Source organism: Dermacentor variabilis, chromosome 2 (genome assembly GCF_050947875.1).
Source record: "Dermacentor variabilis isolate Ectoservices chromosome 2, ASM5094787v1, whole genome shotgun sequence".
NCBI lineage: Eukaryota > Metazoa > Arthropoda > Arachnida > Ixodida > Ixodidae > Dermacentor > Dermacentor variabilis.
The window spans coordinates 15,663,631-15,689,506 of NC_134569.1; the positions used below are offsets into that span (position 1 = coordinate 15,663,631).

Sequence of the window (25,876 nt, forward strand, 5' to 3'; positions counted from 1 at the left end):
TGGCGTTAGTACGGTTAGAAGAACTGGTGAGGCTTATACACTGCTGACTAACGGCCACGTCCTCTGCTACAGAGGACTTACAGATAAGAAACAATACGGGGTAAAATTCCTAATCCATAAGGACATAGCGGGCAACGTTGATGAAGTCTAGAGCATTAATGAGAGGATAGCAGTATAGTCGTAATAAAGCTAAATAGGAGGCATAGAATAAAGGTAGCACAAAAATACCCTCCGACCTCCAATCACGATGGTGACGAAATAGAACAGCTTTATGAAGATGTTGAATTAGCGATTACACAAGTGAAAACTCAGTATACTTTATTCATGGGCGAATTCAATGCAAAAGTGGGACAAAAGCACGCTGGTGAACAAGCAATTGACACCTACGGCATAGATTCTAGGAACACTAAAGGAGAGATGGTAGAAATTGAGGAAAGGAATAAGCTCCGAATAATGAATACCTTCCTCAAGAGGCGTAGCAACAGGAAGTGGACCTGGAAAAGTGCTAAAGGAGAAACAAGAAATGAAATAGATTTCATATTTCCTGCCTATCCCAGCATAGTGCACGATGTAGAAGTGTTACACAGGGTAAGGTGCAGTGATCATAGGTTAGTGAGCTCTATCATTTCAATCAATATAAAAAAGAAAGAGTGAAATTAGTCAAGGAGGAACAGGCCAACCTCGACGCTGTAAGGGTAAATGCCGACCAATTCAGTCTGGTGCTTGCAAACAAATATGTAGCTTTAGAATAGAAAGCTGAAGATGACATAGAGGTAATGAATGAAACAGCAACTAGGCTGACCTTAGAAGCTGCAATTGAAGTGGGAGGCAAGGCACCAAGGCAACCAGTAGGGAAGCTCTCCCAAGTAACAAAGGACCTAATAAAGAAACGACAAAGCATGAAAATGTCCAACTCAAAAGAACAGATAGAATTCACAGAACTATCAAAACTGATCAACAAGGAGAAAATAAGGGATATTCGAAATTATAACGTGAGAAAGACTGAGGAAGCAGTACAAAATGTACACAGCATGAAACCAGTCAGAAAAAGCTTCGCATTGGACAAACCAAGATGTATGCACTGAAAGATAAGCAGGGTATTATCATCAGCAATTTCGAAGATATAGTAAAGGCAGCGGAAGAATTCTATACAGACCTGTACAGTACCCAGAGAAGCCACGCTGTCACCATTCGAAGTAGCAATGAACAGAATACAGAAACTCCGTCTATAACTAACGACGAAGTTAGAATGGCCTTGCAAGACATGACCCGGGGAAAAGCGGCAGGAGAAGATGGAATAACAGTCGATTTAATCAAAGACGGAGAAAATAAAATGCCTGAAAAGCTTGCGGCTCTGTATACAGAATTCCTCAGGACATCAAGTATACTAGAGAACTGGAAGAATGCCAACATTATACTTATACACAAAAAGGTAGACGTTAAATATTGAAAACTTATAGATCCATTAGCTTACCTTCAGTATTGTACAAAATATTCTCCGAGATAGTCAGCAATAGAGTTTGGGGAACACTTGACTTCAGTCAATCAAGACAACACGCTGGCTTCAGGAAGGGATACTCTACAATGAATCACATCAATGTAATCAGTCAGGTAATCGACAAATTTGCTGAGTACCGTCAACCTCTCTATATGAATCTAATATATTATGAAAAGGAATTTGATTCAGTAGAGATTTTAATAATCATAAAGGCATTACGGAAGCGAGGAGCACAGGAGGCGTACATGAATATCTTGGGAAGTATCTATGAAGACTGCACAGCTACCTTGTTCTCCACAAGAAAACTAGAAAGATACCCATAAATAAAGGGGTCAGGCAAGGAGACGCAATCTTTTTAATGCTATCCACTACATGCTTAGAAGTATTCGAGGTATTTAACTGAGAAGGCCTAGGAATGAGGATCAACGGCGAATAGCTCAGCAACCTTCGGTTTGCTGATTCCATTGTCCTGTTCAACAACACTGGGGACGAATTGCAACAAATGATTGACGACCTTTACAGAGAAAGTGTGAGATTGGGGTTGAAGATTAATATACAGCAGACAAAAATATTGTCTATTAACCTGGCAAGCGAACAAGAGTTCAGGATTGCTAGTCAGCCTCTAGAGTCAGTGAAGGATTTCATTTATCTAGTTCATTTAGTCACAGGTGACACTGATCATGATCATGACCCTGATCATTCCAGAGTACGCTGCGATTTTCTGGGGTCAATACACACAAACCAACATCGCTAAATTAAGAAAGTTCAAACATAGTCAGCTAGGATTATTTTCAATTCGTACAGCTGACACACGTCTCCATCCTCTCTTCTAGAAGCTGCGCATAACTGGAAAAAAATTGCATCAAGGCGCTACCCAGACCGAACGAGAATTTTCTACTTACTATTTAACAGACACAGACAATTAGGAATAAATATAACATTATATATTTTACCGGCTTGGCCACCGCTTCACGTGCTATCACTACAAAAAGGTTAACGATGTTTCCTGCAGGATCAATGCATTTAAATATTTGTTTTTCCTGCCCACGGTTTCCAAATGGAACGCGTTACCCGCCACAATGGTTGAGTGCCCAACGATTTTATAATTTCTTTCTGCACTTGTGGATAAACCATAGCGTTCATCCCCTGTCTCTTCCCGTCAAATCATGATAATGAAAAATGTTTTCTTGTGCTGTTTATTAGGCAGTTTATTGTTCATCATCATCATCACCATCATCATCATCATCCTGGTTACACCCACTGCAGGGCAAAGGCCTCTCCCATACTTCTCCAATTACCCCGGTCATGTACTAATTTAGGCCATGTTGTCCCTGCAAACTTCTTAATCTCATCCGCCCACCTAACTTTCTGCCGCCCTCTGCTACGCTTCCCTTCCCTTGGAATCCATTCCGTAACTCTTATTGACCATCTGTTATCTTCCCTCCTCATTACGTGTCCTGCCCATATGCCCATTTTTTTCTTGATTTCAACTAAGATATAATTAACTCGCGTTTGTTCCCTCACCCAATCTGCTCTTTTCTTATCCCTTAACGTTACACCTACCATTCTTCAGTGTTCAGTGTTGTTGTTGTTCAGTGTCTGCTATCTTGTTTGATATTTCTGCTCTATTCCAAATGCCCACTCCTGTCTAAGGCTTGGTAACAAGGCTGGCAGTACTTGTAAAATAAACTAAAGAAGAAAGAAATTTACATAAGAATAAAAATGGGTTGGAGTGCATACGGCAGGCATTGCAAGATGCTGACTAGGAGCTTGCCACTATCACTGAAAAGGAACGTGTGCAGTCAATGCATTCTAGCAGGGCTAACATATAAGGCAGGAACTTGGAGACTGACAAAGAAGCTCGAGAACAAGTTGAGCACCGCCCAAAGAGCGATGGAACGAAAACTGCTAGGTGTAACGCTAAGAGACAAGAAGAGAGCGGCGTGGATCAGAGAGCAAACAGGAATTGCCGATATCTTTATAGACATTAAGAGGGAAAAATAGAGCTGGGCAGGCCATGTATTGCGTAGGATGGATAACTGGTGGAACATTAGAGTTTCAGAATGGGTGCCAAGAGAAGGGAAGCGCAGTCGAGGACGGCAGAAATCTGGGTGGAGTGATGAAATTAGGAAATTCGCTGGCGCAAAGTGGAATCGGTCGGCGCAAGACAGGAATAATTTGAGAGATTGCAGGTAGAGGCCTTCGTCCTGCAGAGGACATAAAATAGGCTGATAATATATCGAAAATATAATATATAATGTCGAAAATAACAAAGCAAAGCGAAGTTAAAATGGACTAAAAGATAACTTGTCGCCTGTGGGATCCGATCCCACAACCCCCGCATCACACGCACGTTGCACTACTAATTGGGCTACGGCGACGGCTATCAGTCAGTCCACGTTTTGTTTCTTTAGGTCTAAGTCTGGTAGTGTTAGGTAGCGCCACTCAGAGCCATGATGTAGAAGATCCTTGCTTGCCCGATGGCGCCACGTAACACGCGGCCTTAGGAGTACATTCCGATTTCAAGCACAGCTAATTTCCCCGATGTTAGCCTATAGCCAAAGCCAGTCGTCGAATGATGTCACCGAAGCCAATAGAAACTCTCTATTGTGGTTTAAGTTCTACAGCAATAGTGGTTTTCAGTAATCATGTTATAGTTCAAGTGTTCTTACTTGTAGCGATTCCTTGGGTTCGTCTTGATCATTCGAAGCCTTATCGCATTAAGAGCTATCTGGTCAATTTATCTGGCGTGCGCTCAGAGCTCTCGTGCTTCGCTTCGGCTTCCGCATACATTTGCTTCGGCATATTGCAATTTTCAGTGTCCGCATCACACGCTACGAGGAGCTAGCCGTTATCATGACTATTGTGTACTGACGGCTTCGGTAAGAGGTGCCAAGAAACTCTAGGGGGAAACGTGAGCGAGAGATAGCGGACGCAGATGGCTTGCGGTACACACAGAACGACATGGCGTGGGTTGCGCCTTATGTTGAATGCTCCACGAGATGCCGCACAAGTTGGCTACCATTCCTGTTACAGAGGTTGCACAAGATAATGTCGACGGATCTATATAAGGACAGGCTTAGCGTCGCAGTGGCAACCTAGTGGAGTATTTTCTGACGATTACTTTTCTTTTTTTTTTTTGTTATTTTTTGCCAGTCGTTAATGGCTCGCGCAAAAGCAATCCTCTGCTGTCGCTGGCGCCGACCACGCGGAACGACTGGTGATAATAAAATATACAACATAATCGGAAGAAAAAAGTCCTTACGAAATACAGCACCTGAGTCCGTATTTACAGAAAGAGACTTACGCTGAAACTGTGCTAAAAGAACATGGCAGCCAATATTGATGCCGAACATATAATTAGCGCAGGTGGCAATGACAAACAGTGTTTACGAATGAAAATATTTATGAATACGGGCCCTAAAGTAAAATTTACGAGCTCTTCCGCTCCCAGTAAATGCAGGGACATCGGTGTCCGGCTTATCACAATTTCAGTCTCTTGGACAAAACTTAGGTCCCTTGCCTCCCACCGAAATTTTCTTGATAACTGGCAAACCACAGATATGGCACAAGGCCAGATATAACTGCCAGTAAAATTTATCTCTCGTTGTAACATGGCCGTGCAGCCTGGTTTATTTCCTATTGGCAGTATGCTTAAACATATTCAGTGTTAGCTGACCTGCTCTGTACGAGTAAAATTTATACCAAGTCTTAACGATACACATGAGGAAGGAAGGAAGGAAGGAAGGAAGGAAGGAAGGAAGGAAGGAAGGAAGGAAGGAAGGAAGGAAGGAAGGAAGGAAGGAAGGAAGGAAGGAAGGAAGGAAGGAAGGAAAGAATAACTTTATTGAAAGTGGTTGGGATGAAAGGTTATGAGCTCGATGGGTGGGGCCCCAAGTCCAGGGCTCCCCTGGCTGCTGCCGCCTTCCTGAAACATACCAGGAGGAGTCAAGGGAGGAGGACAATGACCTATCCCGAATGGCCCCTCGCGAAGTTCTTGCTCACCAGCGCGGCACCCGACAAAAATACAGCCACCCCCCCCCCCCAAAAAAAAAAAAAACATCATTAGAAGGGGAGGACGTCATAGACCTCCGCAGAATTCAAACGGGGGTCTTTCAAAACCTACAAAGATTAAAAAAAATTTTTGCAACGCTGTATGGGCACACCTGTCCGTGGTGTGGCGGCTCGCCATCGCTCTATCACATTTCGTGGGACTGCCAAAATAGAACGCCAAATTTAAATACCTTTTAAGGTAAATTTCAATTATCGAACACTTTGGAACAATGGGAGGCACAACTCGCCAGCTCTGACCCGGAGGTGCAGCTTGCGCTTTTGGAACGACACCTATAAGAAGCTGCGGCTTGCAGCATGATTGTTTGGATTCTGCGATTACTTGTGTGATCGCCTAAGATGGATAATGGCCTTTGACGAAGATAGGTCCTCTTGTTGAAACGATGCTCAGTCTTTCTGAGGCCCCTTATCCTGTTTGTAACCTTTATACCACGTGTGCTACTCCATCTGTCAGCGCCCCTTTTTGATGACGGCTCTTACACAGTCCACCATGGACTTCTTACTTGGAGATCTGCAAGTGTGCAAGCAATGCGGAACACCAGAAACTTCAAAAAATATGTTATGCAACGCAAAAAAAAGGTTGGAATGACTTTTCATCAAGCACCGCCATCAAAACTGATCTAACGAAATTTCAAAAATTTAGCACCTGACCTTTCTTTTGACAGGGCTTCTGTGATATAATGTTTGCAGTGTTTGATAATATTCTTGATGCTCCGGATTGTATATTTTTGCTTTCTTTCTATGTGTTGTTCTTTCGGCGGTAAATTTTAAATGCTCCTAATGCGTTTTTTTTTGTGATTATTACATTGACTTTAAAATTTCACTCGTCTTTCTTTTACGGTAGTTCGTTTGTCCTATGAAAGTGGCGGTGTGACTCCCTCTCCCACCCACCGTAGTCGCGTAGTGGCCTTTCGCTGCTAAGCTCGACCGCGCCGAATGGAACCCCGGCCGCGGCGGCCGCATTTCGATGGGGGCGAAATGTAAAAACATCCGTGGTACTGTGAATTGGGCGCACATGTAAGAACCCCGCGTGGCGGAAATTAATCTGGAGTTCCCCGTTACGGCGTGTCTCATAATCATACTGTGATTTTGGCGCTTAAAGCCCCAAAATTTATATACCTTAATTACCCCCTCCACAAGCCCCCTCCTCCCCGCCCCTTTATGTAACACCATCATTTTGAGGCCATTTAGGGGCACTTCATAGTAAAAAGAAAATGCCGGCAGATCGCACGTAATGTGGGAATCGGTATTATGCGAAGCAGTGTGCGGGGAGCCTATCATGTTAACGAAACGATCATGAGAGCACGAAGACGTGGGCGACTGTTCCATGACCTACATGACACACATGACACGATATTCATGTCATGACCGATCATTTATGTTCGTCTTACACTTTTGTCATACTATGCCAGTTTTAGTACATGCCAAGACGTAGGCGGCTGTTTTATGACTTACATGACACGCATGTCATGACCTATCATTCATGTTCGTGAAACACTGTTGTCATACTATGTCAATTTGGTACATACCAAATTAACGAAACGACCATGAGCCCACCAAGACGCAGGCGCCTGCTTCACGACCTATATGACACGCATGTCATGATATTCGTGTCATGAACTATCATTTATTTATTTATTTATTTATTTATTTATTTATTTATTTATTTATTCATACTGTCAACCCTCTGCTGAGGGTTCTTACAGTAAGGGTATAAATACCGGCAGACCATAGATACAGCTGCATCAAGCGGCAGCGGGATCACAAGAATACATGTTTAACAATTTTCCAAATTAAAAAAAAACATCACTGACGTTTGCCACAAAGCTTGGTATCGCGTTCCAGAGTTCAATCACGGCAGGGAAAAAAGAAAAGCGGAACACATCGCTGTGAGCAAAGCATGGGCGTAAAACATATTGATGATTAACACGACTGCTTCGTTTACCTGGAAGCTGCACATACTGATCTTTGTTAATTTTTAAATGTCCATGTAGTATGATAAAAAGACACTTTCGGACGATTTTCTTGCATTGTACTTCTAGTGTTTCCAGTTCACAAGACTGCAACATCAGTGTAACGGATTCTAAACGGCGGTACTTTGAGCATATGAAGCGCGCGGCCCGACGTTGAACTTTTTCTAACTTTGTAGTCATTTCTTTCTGATGAGGGCTCCAGATGACTGAGGCATATTCAAGTAAAGGTATAACAAAAGATTTATAAGCTATCAGCTTTACATCTCACGAAGCTTGACCTAGTTTTTGCCTTAAGAAACCTAGTCTTTGATTCGCCTTCGAGCACACATTTTCTATGCGCGCATGCCATGTCAGATTATGCGTGACTGTAACACCTACATATTTAAACTGGTAAGCACGAACTAATAAATTACCATCGATATAATAGTTAAAAGGCAGAACTTTTACTTTCGTAGTCATATGTGTGTATGTTGATTTAATGTAGTTTATATTCATACCCATAACTTACACCATCGGCTGAAATTTTCTAAATAACGACTAATCCTGAGTTGATCCTGAACATTGGTTACGGTAGAATAAATTAGGCAATCATCTGCAAAAAGCTTCATTTTTACCGGTTCTTCAACAACACAAAAGATTTCGTTTATATATATAAGAAATAACAGTGGGCCCAAGACTGACCCCTGAGGAACACCTGAAAGCACTTGGAGTGGAATCGACAGGTTGCCATCGAAGCTTAGGGTCTATTTACGATCACTTAAAAATTCTTTTATATATAGCCCTTATTTTTCATCGATACCTATTTCTCTCAGTTTAAAGATCAGCTTATTATGCGGAACTTTATCAAAGGCTTTCGCAAAATCTATACAAATGACGTCAATCTGGTGCTTCTCATGTAAGGCTGCAGCGAGATCATGAATTACTTCAATTAATTGTGTAATGGTAGATAGTCCAGTACGGAAGCCATGCTGGCATGAGTAAAGTAAGCTATTCACTTCAAGAAATTGTAAAATATGTTTTGCGATGATGTGTTCTAGAAGTTTACAGCTGATACATGTGAGTGAAATGGGACGGCAATTATTTACAAGTGTGCGATCACCGCCTTTGTACACTGGTATGACTACGGCCCTTCGCCAGTCTGTGGGTACAGAATGCGTATGCAATGATTTCTCGAAAATTATTTCTATTCAGGAGGGAAGAGGAAGACGACGCTGTTCAATCTGTTGTCACCTAAGCTCTGTAATTTTTGCATAAGTTTTGCTATTCATTGAGTGAGTTATTTATATCCTTGGAAGACGGCCGCATCTTTAAGGCGGTACTGTCCTTATGGAAAGGGTACGGCTGCTTCGACGCCGGCATCCTTAAAGGGACAGCGCCATCCGAAGGAAGCCAGCGTGGCGGAGGTGGCCATGGCCTCGCAAGGCGTGGATCTGCCAGTCATTAAGGACGATCAGCAGTCCAGTGCGTCATGATTGCTCAGTGGGGATGACTCAACTATCGTCGACCCTGACGAGGAAGTGGCTGATATGGCGGAAGTGGATAGCGACGGCTTCAAGGTGGTGAGTCATCGGAAGCAAAGAACGGTCGGAATACCAGTGGTAGTTTTACCAACAGAGAAAGGTGTTGATTTCAGAGAGCGGAACCCTATCAGGCACTTCGAAGTCATTAAAGTACTGCTACTCCGATTCGCAGTCGCTTGACAACGCAAGGTGCTCTTCATCTAGATATCGCAACGGAAGAGCAAGTTGACATTCTTCTCCGGTGCTCTCAGACTGGCGACATAAGAGTTAAAGCCCGGTTGACCCACTCCTACATGACCAACACATGTGTTATTAGGGGAGTACCAGTGTGGTATTCGGAAAGCGACCTTCTTGACTACTTGTAACCGCAAGGTGTTTTGCACGTGAAACGTATGATGCGCCGGGTGGAGACTCGAGAAAAATAATGGGCAGCGAAGCCTACTAACTCTGTTGTGCTAACGTTTGCTCCCAACACCGAGCGCCCAGAAAAAATCGACCTCGGTTTTACCAAGCATGCAGTCAAAAAATTCGTTGAAACTCCTCCCCGGTGCTTTAAGTGCGAACGCTTTGGCCATGTAGCCAAAGTTTGCATCAAAGATCAACGTTGCAAACGATGTGGTGGCGCCCACGATTACAAAGCCTGCAAGGCAGATTTTGCTTGCGCTAATTGTGGGAGTGACCATTCAGCGGGTTTCGGTGGCTGCCCCTTCCGTGTAAGCGCCTTACACCGTCGAGTGTCCTTCATTAGTGGTCCCAAACGACAACCTACTGAGAAGCCGACATCTGGAAGTGACAAGTTCCCTGCGTTAGAGTCGCAAGTTCGTGGCGTGGTAACATGTAACGTCAGTGAGCGAGCTGACCCTAGGAAGACGGCAAAGTCCTCTGTGGGTGAGTCGGTTGTTCGATCTGCTTCAGCCAAAAGTGTCCAAGTTCCTCAGCGACCAGATCACAGCCAGACTCGAAGACAAGGAGGACATTCCCTTGCCTCAAAAGGGACGAAGAAACCAGCTGCAGCGGCCAAGACTGGATCCCAGTCCGCATCTTTTGTCGAAGTCGTGAGGCAGTGCGCCCAGCAAAATAAGGAGCTGAAAAACCGGGACCTGTCCAACCTTTTGCGAGTTTTGCTTGAAGTCCTCCGTTCATATGTTCAAGCGATGCAGACTGGCACCCTGAAGAACTTTCTACAGCTCGTTCTTTCCTTTGAGTCCATGATTACCGCCTTCGCAGCGAACTTTACTTTATAATATGGCTACTTTTCTTCAACATCGTGCAACTAAATATCACCGAAAAGTGCCGTTTATTATGCAATGGAACTGCGCTGGGATTATAAGTTGGTTAGCAGAACTGAAATTATTTTTGAAAGAAACTTGTGTTCCAGTATTGGCCCTCTCGGAGGCTGGCCTACCAAGGGGGAAATCTTTTACTGGATATGTCGCACACAAGAATTGCAGCATAAAGTCATTTCCCGCAGGAAGTGCCGCCCTTTACATACGAAGAAAGATTCCTCATGTGGCTTTGAACGTCACCGATCTTTGCACCGATAGTATTGAGGTAGCGGCTGTGACGATACGGCTCGGCTTCCGAACTATTTCTGTTGCATTCGTATACGTGTCTCCGCGGAAGAAGGTAGCAATAGATTTGTTCCTCCAGCAGCTTTGTGACCGCTGCCCAGCGCCCCGAATTATCTGCGGTGACTTCAACGCCCATCACTCTGTCTGGGGTGACAGGAACACAGACTCCCGCGGACGCAAACTGGTAGAAGTTATCGACAGTTTGGACATGTGTGTGGCCCAATGACGGACGTCCCACTTTCTTTCGGCCTCCAGCATCAGACACATCTATAGACCTAACCTTGCATTCACCTGATGTCCGTGTGAAGGGGTCAGCTGCACCTGACCACATGGGAAGTGATGACTATCCAATTTTAGTGTTTACTGCCGACTTCCATACGCGCGGCGCTAAAATGAGCCATGTTGTTAATTGGGAAAAATAAAGGGAGGAACTTGCAAGTGTTTCTGGTGATGTGATAGACAAAATTATTTATGGTAAGATGGCTGCTACCATGGCGGTCAAGTTTTCTAATCATTTTCCGACTCCGAATTTAAAACTCGGGAACCTTTGCGCAGCGCGCAGAAGGGTGGAATGACAATTGATGCGGAAGAAGGACGACAGATCCTTGAATACGACCTTCAACAGGCTTAAGTCTGCCATTCGACGCCAAACGAACAAGCACTGTAGGTTGCAGTGGGCGTCCTTCTGCGCTAGCTTCACTGTTTTTTCACCGATGACGAGAATTTGGCAAGTCATTGGTAGGCTTGCTGGTGATTCTCGTCCTAGTAAGCCTTTCGAAGCGCTTACACTGCGCAACCAGAAACCTCTCGCGTGCTTGGCAAAGGAATTTGCAGATGCATTTGTACGTGCAAGTTCAGGAATTCATCCATGCGCTCTGCCTGCAACATCTACGTCTGTTGTGGATGCGCCGTTCACACTTCGAGAGCTACAGACAGCACTCAGCAGCCAGCGGCGTCGATGTGCACCAGGTCCTGACGACATTACCAACCAGATGATGCAGAACCTACATCTAGAACACCGGAAGATGCTCCTAAGCTATCTCAATCGAGTATGGGAGACTGGCGACGTTCCTCCTTCATGGAAGGTGGCTTGTGTTGTCCCAGTGCTGAAGCCCGGCAAAGAAATGACAGACTTGGCCTCGTATCGTCCTGTATCACTGACGTCATGTGTGGCTAAGCTCATGGAGAAGCTGGCAAGTAAGCGTTTATCATGGTGGCTCGAAGATAGAAGGGCTCTGCCAACACGCATGACTCGATTCCGCACAGGTTTAAGCGTGCAAGATAGCGTCTTGGACTTGATAAGCCACATTGAACATCAAAGAGCTTTCGGCTTCTCAACGCTAGCTATTTTCCTAGACGTATCAAATGCTTATGATAGCGTCCTTCAGAGCTCAATACTAAATAGCTTGCAGGCCATAGGCGTACAGGGCTATCTTCTGCGATTCATTCACTCACTTATCAGTGATCGTAAAATTCAAGTGCGGTTTGGAAGTACCATAAGCATCGAATGGGCGGTATCGCAAGGTGTACCTCAGGGAAGTGTTCTTTCCCCGACGCTGTTTAATGTTGTAATGGCTGGTCTTCCCGCTGAAGTGCAAAAACATTGCACGCATATCCATGAGTCGATATATGCAGGCGACATTTGTATTTGGTTAAGCGGATATCAACACAAGCGTTTAGCTCTGATAGCTCGACAGGCATTACTTTCAGTTCAAAATTACCATCAAGGTGACTCTGTCGGTGGAAAAATCTGGCTTCATCATGTTTCCAGGTAGGGGAAGACGGTATGCGCGGATGAAGATAGACCTTTATCAATCTTGCCTTCATCAATTGAAGCAAAAGCGCTTTTTGGGCGTTATTATTGACTACCGTCTACAGTGGCGACGAGCTGTGGACTCTATTGTGACATCACTGTCTCCGCGTCTCAATGTGATCCGAAGAGTTGCAAGTGAGCAATGGAGAAATCACCCTTCTTCAATGATCAGGCTACACAATGCACTAGTGACGAGTCGAATAATGTACCAGCTCCCTTTAATTTCCCCCTCACTATCGCAGCTGGAATGGCTTGAGGTTTTACACAGAAAGGGATTAAGGAGGGCTCTTGGCGTTCCGCAGACTGCTCCTAACAATGCAGTACTTTATGAGTCTCTATTGAGACCTCAGCCTAGTCGCTTCACAAAGGTTATTGATGCAAATTGGCCGCCTCAAACAGACGATAGCCGGGCGAGCCCTTCTACAGAGCCTCCGAAAGAGATCTGAGTCCCGACCGTACTTGGCCCTTAATACTCTTGGTTACCTGGGTCTTGACGCTAGAGGTCGAACTAAGAGGTTGAAACCACCTTGGTCTTTCGCGAGCCTCGATTGTTCGTTGACAATTGCTCAAGTTTGTGCTAAGCGGAGTTCTCCTTTGGCGGCAACGCGTTCGCTCGTACTGGAACATATTGAGACTGAATATGCACGTCATCTTCAAATTTTTACTGATGGCTCTGTGGACATGGTCAGAGGATCTAGTGCAGCTGCTTTTCACATTCCCTCTTTGAAGTTTGATTGGTCGGTTCGCTTCACTGCAGTCGTGTCCTCCACAACGACCGAAAGCGTTGCCATTGAGGCAGCTCTAAAGAAGCTACGGTTTTGTACGCCTCAACCTGTTGTCATTCTTACAGATTCGAAATCCGCCCTTCAGAGGTTAGGGCACGGGTTCCCTACTGATGCCTTATGTCTAAGCTCCCTACGCTCGTTGCACAATCTCCATATCAAAGGCTTCTTCATCCGATTCCAATGGGTGCCCTCGCACATAGGTATCATAGGCAAGGAGATGGCGGACAGCCTCGCCCATAGAGCGCTGCCTGGGAAGCAATTGAGAAAAGTGCGTCAAGAGGACAAGAGACTCTTCAGAGAAGCGGTGTCGTGTCACTTCAGTTCTTTGTGGAGCTCACCTCACAAGCCATGTGTGACCAAGGGTCGCAAAAGAAACCAAGCCACTTTACTGCTCCGCATTCGCACGGGCTCTGCTCGTAACCCTGCGTGGACGTATAAGACTGGCCTGGCGTTGTCTCCATTATGTTCAACGTGTGGTGTGTGTGAGGACATAGAACATTACCTTATGTGCTGTACTCTGTATAACGCAGAAAGGAGTGTGTTATTCGGGTCCCTCAAGAAGACAGGAATTCCTGACAGTTCTCTTCAGGCCATTGTTTTCCCGCGCGGGAACCAGTTAGATAGGAAGGAGGTTTCTCGCCTTCTTTTGAATTACCTGCAGGACACGGATTTGGCCTCCACATGGTGACCTTAGTAGTGACTATGTGTAGTTGTGAGGTCTGTGTCTGATTTATATGATTTATGTATTTTAAGTGTCGCTACGGTGGAGCAATTGCCGGCAGCAACTGCAAAGCTAATCCCACCAGTAGCCTACAACCACTCAACTCAACTCAACTCAACGAAAATTATCGTTAAATAGTAGGACATCTATTCAGTATAGCGTTTCAGAAATTCAGGACAAATTCTGTCAGGTCCACTAGATTTATTTCCATCTAAATTCAGCAGCAATTTGAACACCCCTTCTTGTTTGATTTCCAGATTTTCCATTGGGTAACGTGTAATATACGGTAAATGCTCGTCTGTATTCATGTTTGTACTATTAGTAAACACAGATTGAAAGAAGTAATTAAAATGTTCGGAAATGTCCGTAGACTTTGTTAACTTTATGTTGTCTTTTACTATTTCTTCAATTTTATCTTTTCTACTGCTGACATATATCCAGAATTTTTGTGGAGAACTTTTTAGGAACCCTGTCAGTGTTTGTTCAAAGAATTGCGTTTTGGATAGTGTCAGAGTACCCCCAACTCTGCGCGAAGTCTCGGTGTTTCGTCCGAACCCTCTTTCTTTTTACGGAGTCGCTTTAGTTTTCTTTTCATGTGATTGATGCCGCGGATAATCCAAGGTCGGCGTTGTTTGGACTTTTTTTTTCGGTTTGGCACAAATCGGTCTACACAATGGTTTGCTATATCCTTAAATTCATTCCAAAGATCATCTACAGTTCTTTTCCTTTGCGTGGTGCTCAAATTGGCCAAACGAAAATTCCAAGAAATCTAATAGTGAATTGTCATCAGCACGTTTGTAGTCGTTTATCGTAACTACAGGGGATCATTTCATACGGGACATAGTGCTAGTAGTCACATTTACTACAGTTCTGTGATTGGAAATACCGTCTTCAATTATCAACAAATGATGTTCTATATTATTGGATAGGAACTCTAGGTCCAACAATAACCTTGTGCCCTCTATGTTCCTCTATGTGTCCTTATGTTCGTCATACACTCTTGTCATGCTATGCCATTTTTGCAACCCACCAAATTAACGAAACGACCATGAGGGCACCAACATGTAGGCGGCTCGATAGATACTGCGAAAGTGGCTAATGTTCGCCAAGAAATGCTTCGCAGTTAGAATGGGAATGTGGCCGAAAAGGTTGCTGATCGCTACAGGCGCTGAATCATTTTTATCCCCGGAAGAACTCCCTCAGACGCACATACTGGCATGATCAACTCTTGTCACTGGAAACCAGGACTCCGTTTGAGTGTCAATTCTTTTAGATTTTTGAGCAGGAAGGACGACCACACATTATACAGAAAAGTCTGAGTTTCGCCCGAAAGGCGAAGCATAGATTGCGATAGCAAATTAGGAGGCAGCTATACGAAGTAAATATATCAGTTTTATCGGCCGTTCGAACTTGCAAACGCTTACTAATTAAATTAACAAGCACTGTGTCACGCGCTCACAGGTAAACATGAACTCTTCTTGCTCGATGACCACGGCAACTCGCTGTCAAGACACTGGAGTGAAGAAGCGCGGCAGCAGCAACGAGCAAATTGATCTTAGTGCTGTCTCTCGTTGCAACGCGAACTAAACGTCGAAAGCACAGCGCATGCGAAGCTACCTGCATTCCGCGTAATTTGTCCACATCGCAGATCGTCTTGGAGATGCCCACGCGGGCGCGCACTTTGTCCACGTCGCAGGTCGCTTGAAAGATACGGCGGCCGCGTGGCTGCGCCGTAAGCAGCAGCCGCCGGAGTAGAACACCCCCCACCCGTCCCTCGCCTCCCCCGCGTGCCTCACGCGCGATAGCAGACGGCGCGCTTCCGCTCCGCCTTCCTCCCTCGCTCACGCAAGCTTTCATTCGCATATACATAGGTACGGCGCGCGGCGACGATGCTATCGTGTGTAGACTTCATACGGGACATGCCGGCGACGGCGACAGCAAAAATGCGCTTGGAGTGTCCATATATTTGTTATCGCAATAAGATTAAATAAAAGCAACCGGGCGGCACACGCTTGTCAGCGTGATCAACGGCTAGGGTTAAGAGATAGCGGCAGTCTCTGTGTACACTCGAGACGTTATCTCCGCAGAGAAACGGCGATATAACCCCGGCGGTTACGACGGGCAATGGACAAGAACACATCACAGTCATCACGGGCTCGCAAACAGCATGCAGAAACAACCAAACAGGTCGCATTTCTAAAAAAGCTCTGGACATGGTGAAGAAACGATAAAGCTTGCTAGTCATATACAATTTACTGGCCCCCGGAAACGAGTTTCTGGCTGGTAATCTGTTCGAAATCACATTGTCCGGGCTATCCCACTGGGCTCACGTAACTTGAGGCATAAGTTAAAAATATGCAAATGCCACATAGCAGGACAGAACAAATGTAATTTTGTTTGTAGTTGCTCGGAGATGCACAAATTATATTTTGCATTCAGTCTTGCTACATAAATACTCTTACCTAGTTAATCAACTTCTCAAATGTTATGGCCACGGCGGCCGCATTTCGATGGGGGCGAAATGCGAAAACACCCGTGTGCTTAGATTTAGGTGCACGTTAAAGAACCCCAGGTGGTCAAAATTTCCGGAGTCCTCCACTACGGCGTGCCTCATAATCAGAAAGTGGTTTTGGCACGTAAAACCCCAAATATTATTATTCAAATGTTATAAATAGATTAAAAGTGTCAATAAAAATTTATAGCAATATGAAAAACTCCAGATACAGCTGGTAAGGTGGTCAATACGTGCTACGGAAAAGTGTTTTTCTGAGCGTCAGAAAAGCTCGCTAATTCCCTCGAAATTGCCGCGTCTCTCGCCGCTCGAGGCACTTAGCGTGTATTCGCGGCCTTCTGTCACTCACGGTGGCAGAACAGTGTCAAGATAATGCACGAGGAATCTTCGACTTTGTCATGTTTCGTTCCTTCTTTTATATGTTTATTACGGCGAAGCTGTTTATTGCTAGGATTCCGTGGGTCTTTCGAGTCCGTCAACAAATCTGTGTGATCAAAGACTATAATCGTCAGCAGTTGCTCCTGCCACTGCTCGCGTGTTCACCGTCGTCGTCTAGCAGAGCCGGCTCGTCTCCGCAGCTCGACGTAACCGCATGAACGCGCGCGTGCAACTGCTCGCACGCTGGTCGTAGTCGTCGTCTTCTTCCACAGCTGGCTCCGTTGGCGCTCCTCGTGCTCCCATACCGCCCCTCCCTCTGCGTATGCGCTGGCTGCTCTGGCCCACGGCCAGTCGGTGCGGCGATTTCAGTATCAAATTATTTGCCTCGATATATCGCGAAACGAAAGCACGAATGTATATAACGAATGAATAATACGAACGAGCGCGGATGCACAAAAATAAATGTGTGTACGTACCTTTCTTCCCGATGACCGCCAGTCAAGACAATAAATATATTCGTACCTTTGTTCAGAATTGTGTGTCACCGCTTTGTCGTGTGCTACGCAGCTTCGTTGGTCATCCACCTCCACGGGGTGGAATGGCTCATGGTTTTTTTTTCCTTCTGTTCAAGTAGGCGTACTGAATGTTCCCTTCAGGTCATTCCTTCTGGCAGTCGTGGCCAATTTGTAGCTGTGGTTGCTGTCTGTCATCAGCTCTTCTGTCTTTCTGCAAGCTTTTGAAACTTTATTCACTCCTAATGTAAAGTTAAACAAAGCTCAACCAAGTTCAACTGCCAGTGCGCGCCCCATGTAGCTCTGTGGAGAAACGGCAGAAGAAGAAGCTGCGAGCGTGCCGCCCTCGTGGCCACGCTCTCCCAGTATTCCGTCCTCGTGCAGCTGTTCGGAAGCAAGAAAGCGCTGCTCGGTCGCTGGCCCTACCAGGCAGCAAGACTGCTATACTCTCAGGTGGGCGTGCGTGGTCGCGTCAAACTTGGCTTTAGAGAGGCCTGTGCGTCTCAAACGAGGCATATCCTTCCCCCTACCTGTCCCCCTCCCCTGCCTTCTTTTTTTTTTCTTTGTTCCAAAGAAACCCTCGTTCACTCGCTAAAGCGAACACAAACCTAACGCAAGTGAGCGGCGCAAACCGGCTGCGGTTCTGTAGCGAGAAGATATCGTATCTACGATATGTTTTCACTAAAAACGCTCCGCGTACTCTAATGTCGTACATTCTTCAGTTCGAGCCCGTACTCTGGCCCTTTTCAGACGCAGTGGCTCACTTAAGCAACGGCGTTCGGCCTGTTGAAGACGACATCACGGGTTCCATTCCACACCACTGCAGCCGCATTCCGATGGAGGCGAAGCACTCCTGCAAGGTGCCTTCGGTGCATGTTAATACCTAAGTGCATGGTCAAAACTAATCCGGAACCCTCCCCACGGCGCCTCTTATAGTTTGTGATTTGGTGTTTGACGTTAAAACCTACAACCTAATTTTATTTTATGCATTTTTTTTTCATTAGCGCCTCGATACCGAGTCCCTTTGACGAGCGTGTCGCGCCGCTGGGTCCGAGGCTGTGCGGAGTCACCATGGGAGTTTCGTGGACGCACCTGTGGCTGCTCGTGTGGAAGTGCTACGTGATCGTGGTGAAGCGCCACTGGGTCGCCTTCATAATGGAGCTGGTGGCGCCCGCCGCGGTGTCCCTGACGCTGGTGTTCTCGCGCCAGTACATGGACTACTCTCGCGTGCGGAACGTGACGTACTTCGAGCCGTTCCCCGTGGAGAGGCTGCCGCCGCGCTTCCACGTGCCACCGCCCAGCGCTCCTCGCTGGTTGCTGCTCTACGCGCCGGACACCAACGCCACCGCGGCTGTGCTCGGGGCGATGGCCGAAAACTCCAACCCGCCTCTGATGGGTAAAGCACGTCGCAAACATTATTCGTATACCAGCCAACAGGGTATGGTGTACGTGATAGTAGTAGTCTGCCCTTTTTTGCCGGCATCCTATATGCGTGCTTGTAAGCGTACAGTTTGTCTATCGTGGCATTGATTATTGTTAATGCAATTATTCTCTTTAGGATACTTGAGCCCCGTTCCGGTAGCTATCTAGTGGTGTGTCTGTTTCCCACCAACTTGAGTTACTCAGTAGTCCATGATCAATGGATAGAACATGGGACTCCTATGCTGAACGAACCGCTTTTGGAAACAACCGTTGAGCCAACCTGAGTCACTGGGTATGTGCTGCTCTCCAATTAAAAAAAATAATTCTTTGGTGCTGGGTGGAATCGAACCTGCGACATACGTGTCCAGTTGTCTGAGCAAATGCGCACGCACGCGCCCTCTTCGCGGCTGCGCCCGGCGCGGCGTGTCGCGTGCGCGGTAGCGGCCCAGAAAGGCTGCGCGCCCGCCTCGTAGGAGGCGCGTTGAGGCGTTGACTGCGCGGTGCGTGTCGCTACATTGATTCGCTGATGATCGCATTAACGTCGCCATTCATCGTGAGATGAGGTGCGCGGGAATTACGATAGCAATTATAAGGACACTCCAAGCGAATTTTCGCTGTCAGTGTCGGCCTCCGCATTTATTTAGGCGTTATTTATTTATTTATTTATTTATTTATTACATACTGCCAATCCCAATTGCAGGAGGCCAAAATAGAATGAGAACGAAAAGCAATTACAGATAAAGTGTCAATACGCAGTTACAGATTTTATACTATATTATTCGGGGTCTTACGTACGCCATATGCTTATCCGTGCCGAATGTGCGGGTTGTATTGCTACACTATTCAATTACTAAATTTGCTCATACGAGATCTTAAGTACTTGACTATAAGTTATTCTTCAGAATTTTGAGAATAGCAGCCCACAAACAAATAGCATAAAACATAATATTCACATGCCATTTATCTTAGATATTTCCAGACTAATAAATATTAAAAGTGCAAAACAATGCCAGTGCTCTAACCTGAAAGTGATGTACTGGCGCGGCTGTTTACGGGGCCGCGTAGTGGAGCGTGTGCGACGTCATTACAGGCCCTACACGGCGTCTTAAAGCTTTTCAGGGCGTCAAGAATTTTGCGCGCACCCGCGTATGTTGCGTCTGCGTGACCCGCGTCCGAGAAGATCAAGCCCCAAACGAAACCTCGTTATCGCAGTCAGTGCTTCGCGCTTCGGGCGAAATCGCCAATATTTAATAATATATTTTGGAAGCAAACACAAGCACAGTTATCAATTTCGCATGCACAGGGCAATAATAGAGACATGTAATTGACAAAGGCTCAGTGATGTAGGTTAGAAACAATCATTTAACTCTACTGCGCACCAAGTTCTCAGTTTCCCGCATGAGACACCGCTGATATATTGATTGCGCGCAACTAAGCTTCCTTGAGTAGTTCGCACCAATGTGTCGTAGTCGCACCACAACGCTTATTCTACGGGCTACCAAACAATGCACTCTCGGCTTACACGAACAGCTGCTAGCAGTCTTCGCGTTGAACAGTTCACTGGGCCTAGTATTCACAAAACTTGGTTAGCTCAGTGCATGATATTAATTACACCAGTCAATAGTGACAGCTAAGGCGCCTCCGCCTGGCCGATTTTCAGCGTCCCGTGGGCGTCCAGGTACCTGTCTTCAGTGCATTGACCGGAGGGAGTCTCTTCTTGAGCTCAGATTACGCTGCGTTCCTGGCGGCGACGTTGACGAACGCCTTTAATGCGCGACATCGTTTAGCCCAATCATTGGGGGTAGGCCCCGGCGTTTGCAAGAATGGAGGTCATTGCGGAGAATGCTATGCACAAAGAAAATCTCAGCAAACAGGTATTTGTGAGGCGATGCGGTGTCGCGAATTCGTTAGAATTTCAATATGCGTATTGCGATTTGCTCCTCTAGCTCACTTGAGCAAATCATGAGTGTCATGAGCATTTGGAGAAAGGAGTGACATCGCCTCCAGTGCAAGGATTCGAGACGGAGGAGGCTATGGTAAACCACTACACGGCCGCCATGGCGCACCGGGACTCCATCCTTGGAGGCGTCGTGTTTGTCGGCCTCAACCTGAACGCGAGTGGGACATTGCCGCTGGATATCCATTTCAAGGCAAGTATCGCAAGCTGCCAAAGCTCCCAGCACTATATTGGAGCTGATTTCGTTGATCGAGTTCCCACCCTTTTATCAAACTGGAATACCCTTTGTGGGGATGCTAAACTCTCAAGCATCGCTGATGTTTTCCCCGCATGGCACTAGCTTCTCCTCTAATCTAACTTCCCCGCATAGCGAGGAGCCGCCGCGGCCGGTTGTTGCAGAATAGCACGAGATGTGGCGCGACTGTTGCGCTGCTAACTCGCGTTACTCGGGCGCGAAAGGGAACCGCCTCTTCCTATTTGGCTCGGGGTTGGCTGTGAGCGCGGTCGTTTCTCGTGCACGCCGGCGCGCTTCGCGAGGCCGTTCTGCGAAAGTTTTCGTAGTCGGACACCGGGGTGGTCGAACCCGACCGCTCGAACGCGCCACCGTTCGCGTGACTGCGTGCACGCGAGCAGCTAGGCCTTGGTGTCCAGCATGAAGGGCGGGCATATTCGCTCGATATCCTGTCGCGGTGAGTTGGGCTTCCTCGATTCGTCAGCGCCCATTACATGTTCTGTTGGTAGCAATTCGGCTAGCTGGCATGGGTGTATAGAAGACGCAGTAAATGCCTGCGAGTTTGTTCCCACTACTGTGCTGTCCTTCCTTTGTCCCAAGAGCACGTTTAAGACCACGCACCTCCCAACATAGCTGGGACTTGCGTTTTGAATGCCCGCAGATCCGACTCAAAGCGGCCCCTCGGATGAGGCTGTCGCAGGCGGAGCCCTACCAGTCGTGGAGCACCGACAGCAACTTTCCCATGTTGCCTTTGTTCTCGCCGCGTCATCCTGAGACCAAGTTTGACGGTAGCCCAGGTGAACATTAAGTTCTTTTTGTGTGCGTGTGCATTTGTCCGCACCAGATGACACTTGAGCCAAATGTGGACACCGCTTGGGAACTTGGGAAATATGGCCACAACTCTGTGGGCTTTTACAATGTCGGGCAATAGTTATTGCAGTACTAAGTCGTTCCAAACGTTAAAGTCGAAGGAAGTGCAGTTTCTTGTCTGCGGCGCCAATGCGCGCTTCATTATGTCACCAACGCACTTATATCTAACTGGGGAGCTCGTCGACGTAAATACCGCACATTTAATTGCAATAGAACGCCTCACTGCCGTCATGACGTTCCTTTTTCTGTAATTTTTTCGTGAAACGAAACTTTTTCCTGAAAAGTGCAGCGCCTCCTTTGCTCAGGTAAATCTACATATATTTATATCTGTGATTTGCATAAAGTCAATGTGAACCACGTCTATAATTGTGTGCCGCAGGCAGTTTCAATTAAAAGCGTTAACCAACTGCCGTCTGCATCCCGTCTATACTTTATATAGTATAAACAGGCTGCGATGCCTCTCGGCTATGGCCAGAGCGTTATTAGTGATTTTGGCTGTTTAACCAAGTGTTCTGCATAGCCTGTGCAGACATGCGTACACACACTACATTCACTATGCTAGTGGCCCAGTACTGCAGCGCCTATAGATTATTAACCTGAAGCATTCTATAGGAAGCTAATTAGTGTATACGATCTCTATCTAACTTTTGAACAAAGCACCCTGCATTGCATGTAAGAATTTTGGCCCTGACATCGGGATGGACCATTGCTTTCATTTGCGTCGTGGTCGCGCAGGTTATGTGGCCGAGGGCTTCCTGTACCTGCAGCGGCAGGTGTTCAAGCACACACTCGAGTTCCTGCAGGCGCAGGAGCAGCACTACCCGGACGAGCCTCTCCCGGTCACGCACCTGCGGCTACAGCGGTTCCCGCTACCGCCGCACACAGTAGACAGCTTCTACTTTATCGTCCACTACTTCCTGCCAATCATTGTGCTGCTCAGTTACATCTATCCCTCGCTGGCCGCCGTCCGTCAGGTCGGCTACGAGAAGGAGTCTGGCATGAAGGTCCGTCCATTCTCAGCTCTGTTACTAGAACTGTAAAACACACAAAACACGTTACGCACATTAGTTTTTCGTTTTTCTGAAGTCAACAAATTATACGGACACCTCCAGTGGGAAAGAGAGAGGACACTTCCAGTGCTACGCCTTTTCTCGTATATGCGTGTTCTAAATTCCTAGATTGGCTTCCTCTGTTTCTGCACAGCGGGCTATGAGGACGGACTATATTTGACCACCTGCGGTTCCTTTGTGTGCACAGTGCGTGAGGGCTTTCGATGCCGTCCCCACCGGAATCCGGCCGCCTTTGCCGCAAGTCCAACCCGACACCTCTTACTCGGCTTCATAATCCCTCTGAGCTACCGCCAGACAATCCATTCCGTTACGAATTTTCTGCCTTTGCCGCTCAGAATTGATCGTCGATAAAGTCGATAAGTCGAATTGAAAGTCGATAAAGCTGTAAAAGCTTTATCGACTTTCAGTGTAATATTATTTGTACCTTGCAACGTAAGGAATGAAAGGAAGTATCTTGTCAAGCAACCGGAACAACAAAAGTTAAGGTATAGTCAGATTTCAAGTCTGCATGCAGTGCTGCTAAGTAACGCCGAACGGCCAAAATAGGCTAGTTGCGCTGGCTTCAAATTTACAAGGCACAAGACGCATTGTAATGGGAGCCGCATGCAGTATAGCGTAGTACTGTGCCAAGTGCAATTCTCATCGTGGAGGAAATTTCGTTGCTTATTTTAGCTGAGTGCGCGTGCGTGTGCTTGTGTGTGCTCGCGTGTTGTGCATGTGCCTGAGCGTGTGCGTGTTCGATACAAAGTTCAGCTCTTTCACACGTTCAGTGTAAAATGCTGCGCAATGTACAATGCCTTTCTCTGCCGCCTCCACCAGGACCTGCTTGAGATGATGGGCGTGAACCCGTGGCTAAACTACGCGGCCTGGTTCTTAACCACGTTGGCCGTGATGACTGCCAGCTCTGGGCTGCTGGTGATCGTAGTCACGGCGCCGCTCTCGAGCCACGGGCCTGTACTGCGCAACAGCGACCCGGCTGTCTTCTTCCTGCTACTTGTCGCGTATTCGGCCAGCTCCACTTCGTTTTCATTTTTCGTCGGATCCTTCTTCAACAATGGTACGCCAGACAACTGCATAGTTCTGGCTGAGAAACCAAAAACATTATAAAGATACTAAATACCGTGCTACACAGGATTTATCTTTTTTAGCAGGCCATTGAAATTAATTTTAAAGGCGCACTCTAATGACCCGAATTTTCGTGAAGCTTAATTAGCCAATTACCGATATTGCCTAACATATATGTTTAGGGCGGCTATGGACCTATCCGTTTTTCAGGGATTCGGAGATTACCACTTCTCAAAATGCAGGCTGTCCATGGCCTGACCGTAACCTGCTGCTGCTGTGGCACAAACACTTGTCTCCTAGCTAGCAGCGCCATCGGCTACGGTCGCAAGAAGCTGTCGGTCGCATATCTTAGTGGTTGATTTTGATGAGGATGCCCTGTGCTGCATGCAGTAATGGCATAGTTAAGTTTTGTATGCATTGATACATGCGAAACACGTGACTCGATCACCCTTGCACTTCATCTCTATGATTTTGTTTGCTTCATTTTACAAAATTTATAACGCTATGAATACTTGAGAAGCAGAAATTTTTGCTGAAGAGGCAGCTTATTCACAGGCCGGTGCGGCTTTTCTTGCCAACAAAATTAACAGACTATGTTAGTCAGGTGAGACCAGTATTATCCCGTAACTTTTGTAAACAGCGATGCGTTCAATGTATGATATCGGTCTTGATGCCTGTGAGCAAGCCTTCACTCAACCGCCGCTACGACTGGGCCACATATGCTTGGCCTCTGTGCATTCTCTGTCGTCCCACGCAGCGAACACTTCGGTGGCGGCGCTGGCCGTGGCTTACATCACGACCTTCTCGCCCTTCCTGTTCTTCTTCTCGCTTAACGACGACCACACGCTTCCCACACTGGTGGCCGGCTGTCTGCTTTGCAACACTGCACTGCCCGTGGGCATCACCGTCACCACGTTGCTTGAAGCGAGCGGTGAGTTCCCCAGGTGCACTTCGACAACGATAGATATTTTTTCATGTACACTACGTAGGGGCCATGCGATAGGGCACACGTGCAGAGCCGACAATTTTGTTCTGTTATCAGAAGCAGCGGTATTTCGGCCACCATTAAGAAGTGATAGGCATGGGCAGCCTCTAGATAGCCTGAAGCAAGGTTTGGGTACGGGCTAGTTGGTATTCCATTGTTTCAAACATCACTTACAACGCATACAAGGACAAGGGACCGAAAGAACGACGAAGACAAGCGCTGACTTCCAGCTGATTTTATTTTGAGTAACACGCATATATACTGAGACACCAAGACAAAAGCGCCCCCCACAAAGCATCAAACCGACATGACTAAGCATTCAAAATTCAAAGGAACCATGACCGCCGCCTAAGATGAACGAGAGCGCATGTACGACTTCAGAAAGAGCAGTTCTTTATCTGTTAATGCGATTGGTGGCTTACTAATAGAGTCACCTTCGGCAATCGCTGCTGCTTCAATGATAAATCTGGTGCATTCATTAGAATGCGAATTTGTAGATAGCTGTACGAAGTAAGGATAGTAGTTTTATCGGCCGTATAAACTTGTAAACATTCTCTTACTAACTAAATTAACAATGATAGAATGTGTAAGCGTGACTCAACGAGGAAGTAGAAAGAAACAGACACTCGGGGATAGCGCTAGTATGTCTGCTTCTTTCTACGTACTTGTTCAGTCGCGCTTACGCATTCTATCATGTACTCAAACCAGCTAACCCGACAACGTGCTTTAACTAAATTAAGCAGCATGGTGTCATACACGCACAGGTAAATATGAACACACGTCGCTCGATGACAGCGCAAACTGTCTGTGAAAACGCTTGAGTTAGGAATCGCAGCAGCAGCCGCGAGCCAATTGACCTCCGTGCATCTGTAGCTTCAACGCGTACGAAACGTCGAAAGCGCAATGCGTACGAAGGTACCG

The 25,876-nt window shown here is 46.5% G+C and overlaps 1 protein-coding gene across 3 annotated transcripts in view; it reads left to right on the forward strand.

The window, feature by feature from the left end:
* The window catches only part of LOC142571411 (phospholipid-transporting ATPase ABCA3-like), a 252,417-nt gene that overhangs the window by 187,302 nt on the left and 39,239 nt on the right, over positions 1 to 25,876 (forward strand). The window contains exons 1-8 of one of the 3 annotated variants that reach the window (XM_075679738.1): positions 17,710 to 17,807; positions 18,105 to 18,214; positions 18,359 to 18,750; positions 20,784 to 20,926; positions 21,627 to 21,762; positions 22,571 to 22,839; positions 23,725 to 23,962; positions 24,728 to 24,901. In XM_075679738.1, the coding sequence (XP_075535853.1) occupies positions 18,426 to 18,750; positions 20,784 to 20,926; positions 21,627 to 21,762; positions 22,571 to 22,839; positions 23,725 to 23,962; positions 24,728 to 24,901 (1,285 nt within the window). In that variant the 5' untranslated portion in view covers positions 17,710 to 17,807; positions 18,105 to 18,214; positions 18,359 to 18,425. Of the gene's footprint in view, positions 1 to 17,684; positions 17,808 to 18,104; positions 18,215 to 18,358; positions 18,751 to 20,783; positions 20,927 to 21,626; positions 21,763 to 22,570; positions 22,840 to 23,724; positions 23,963 to 24,727; positions 24,902 to 25,876 lie in introns of those variants that run through there. The other 2 variants (XM_075679739.1, XM_075679740.1) reach the window with 2 other exon arrangements.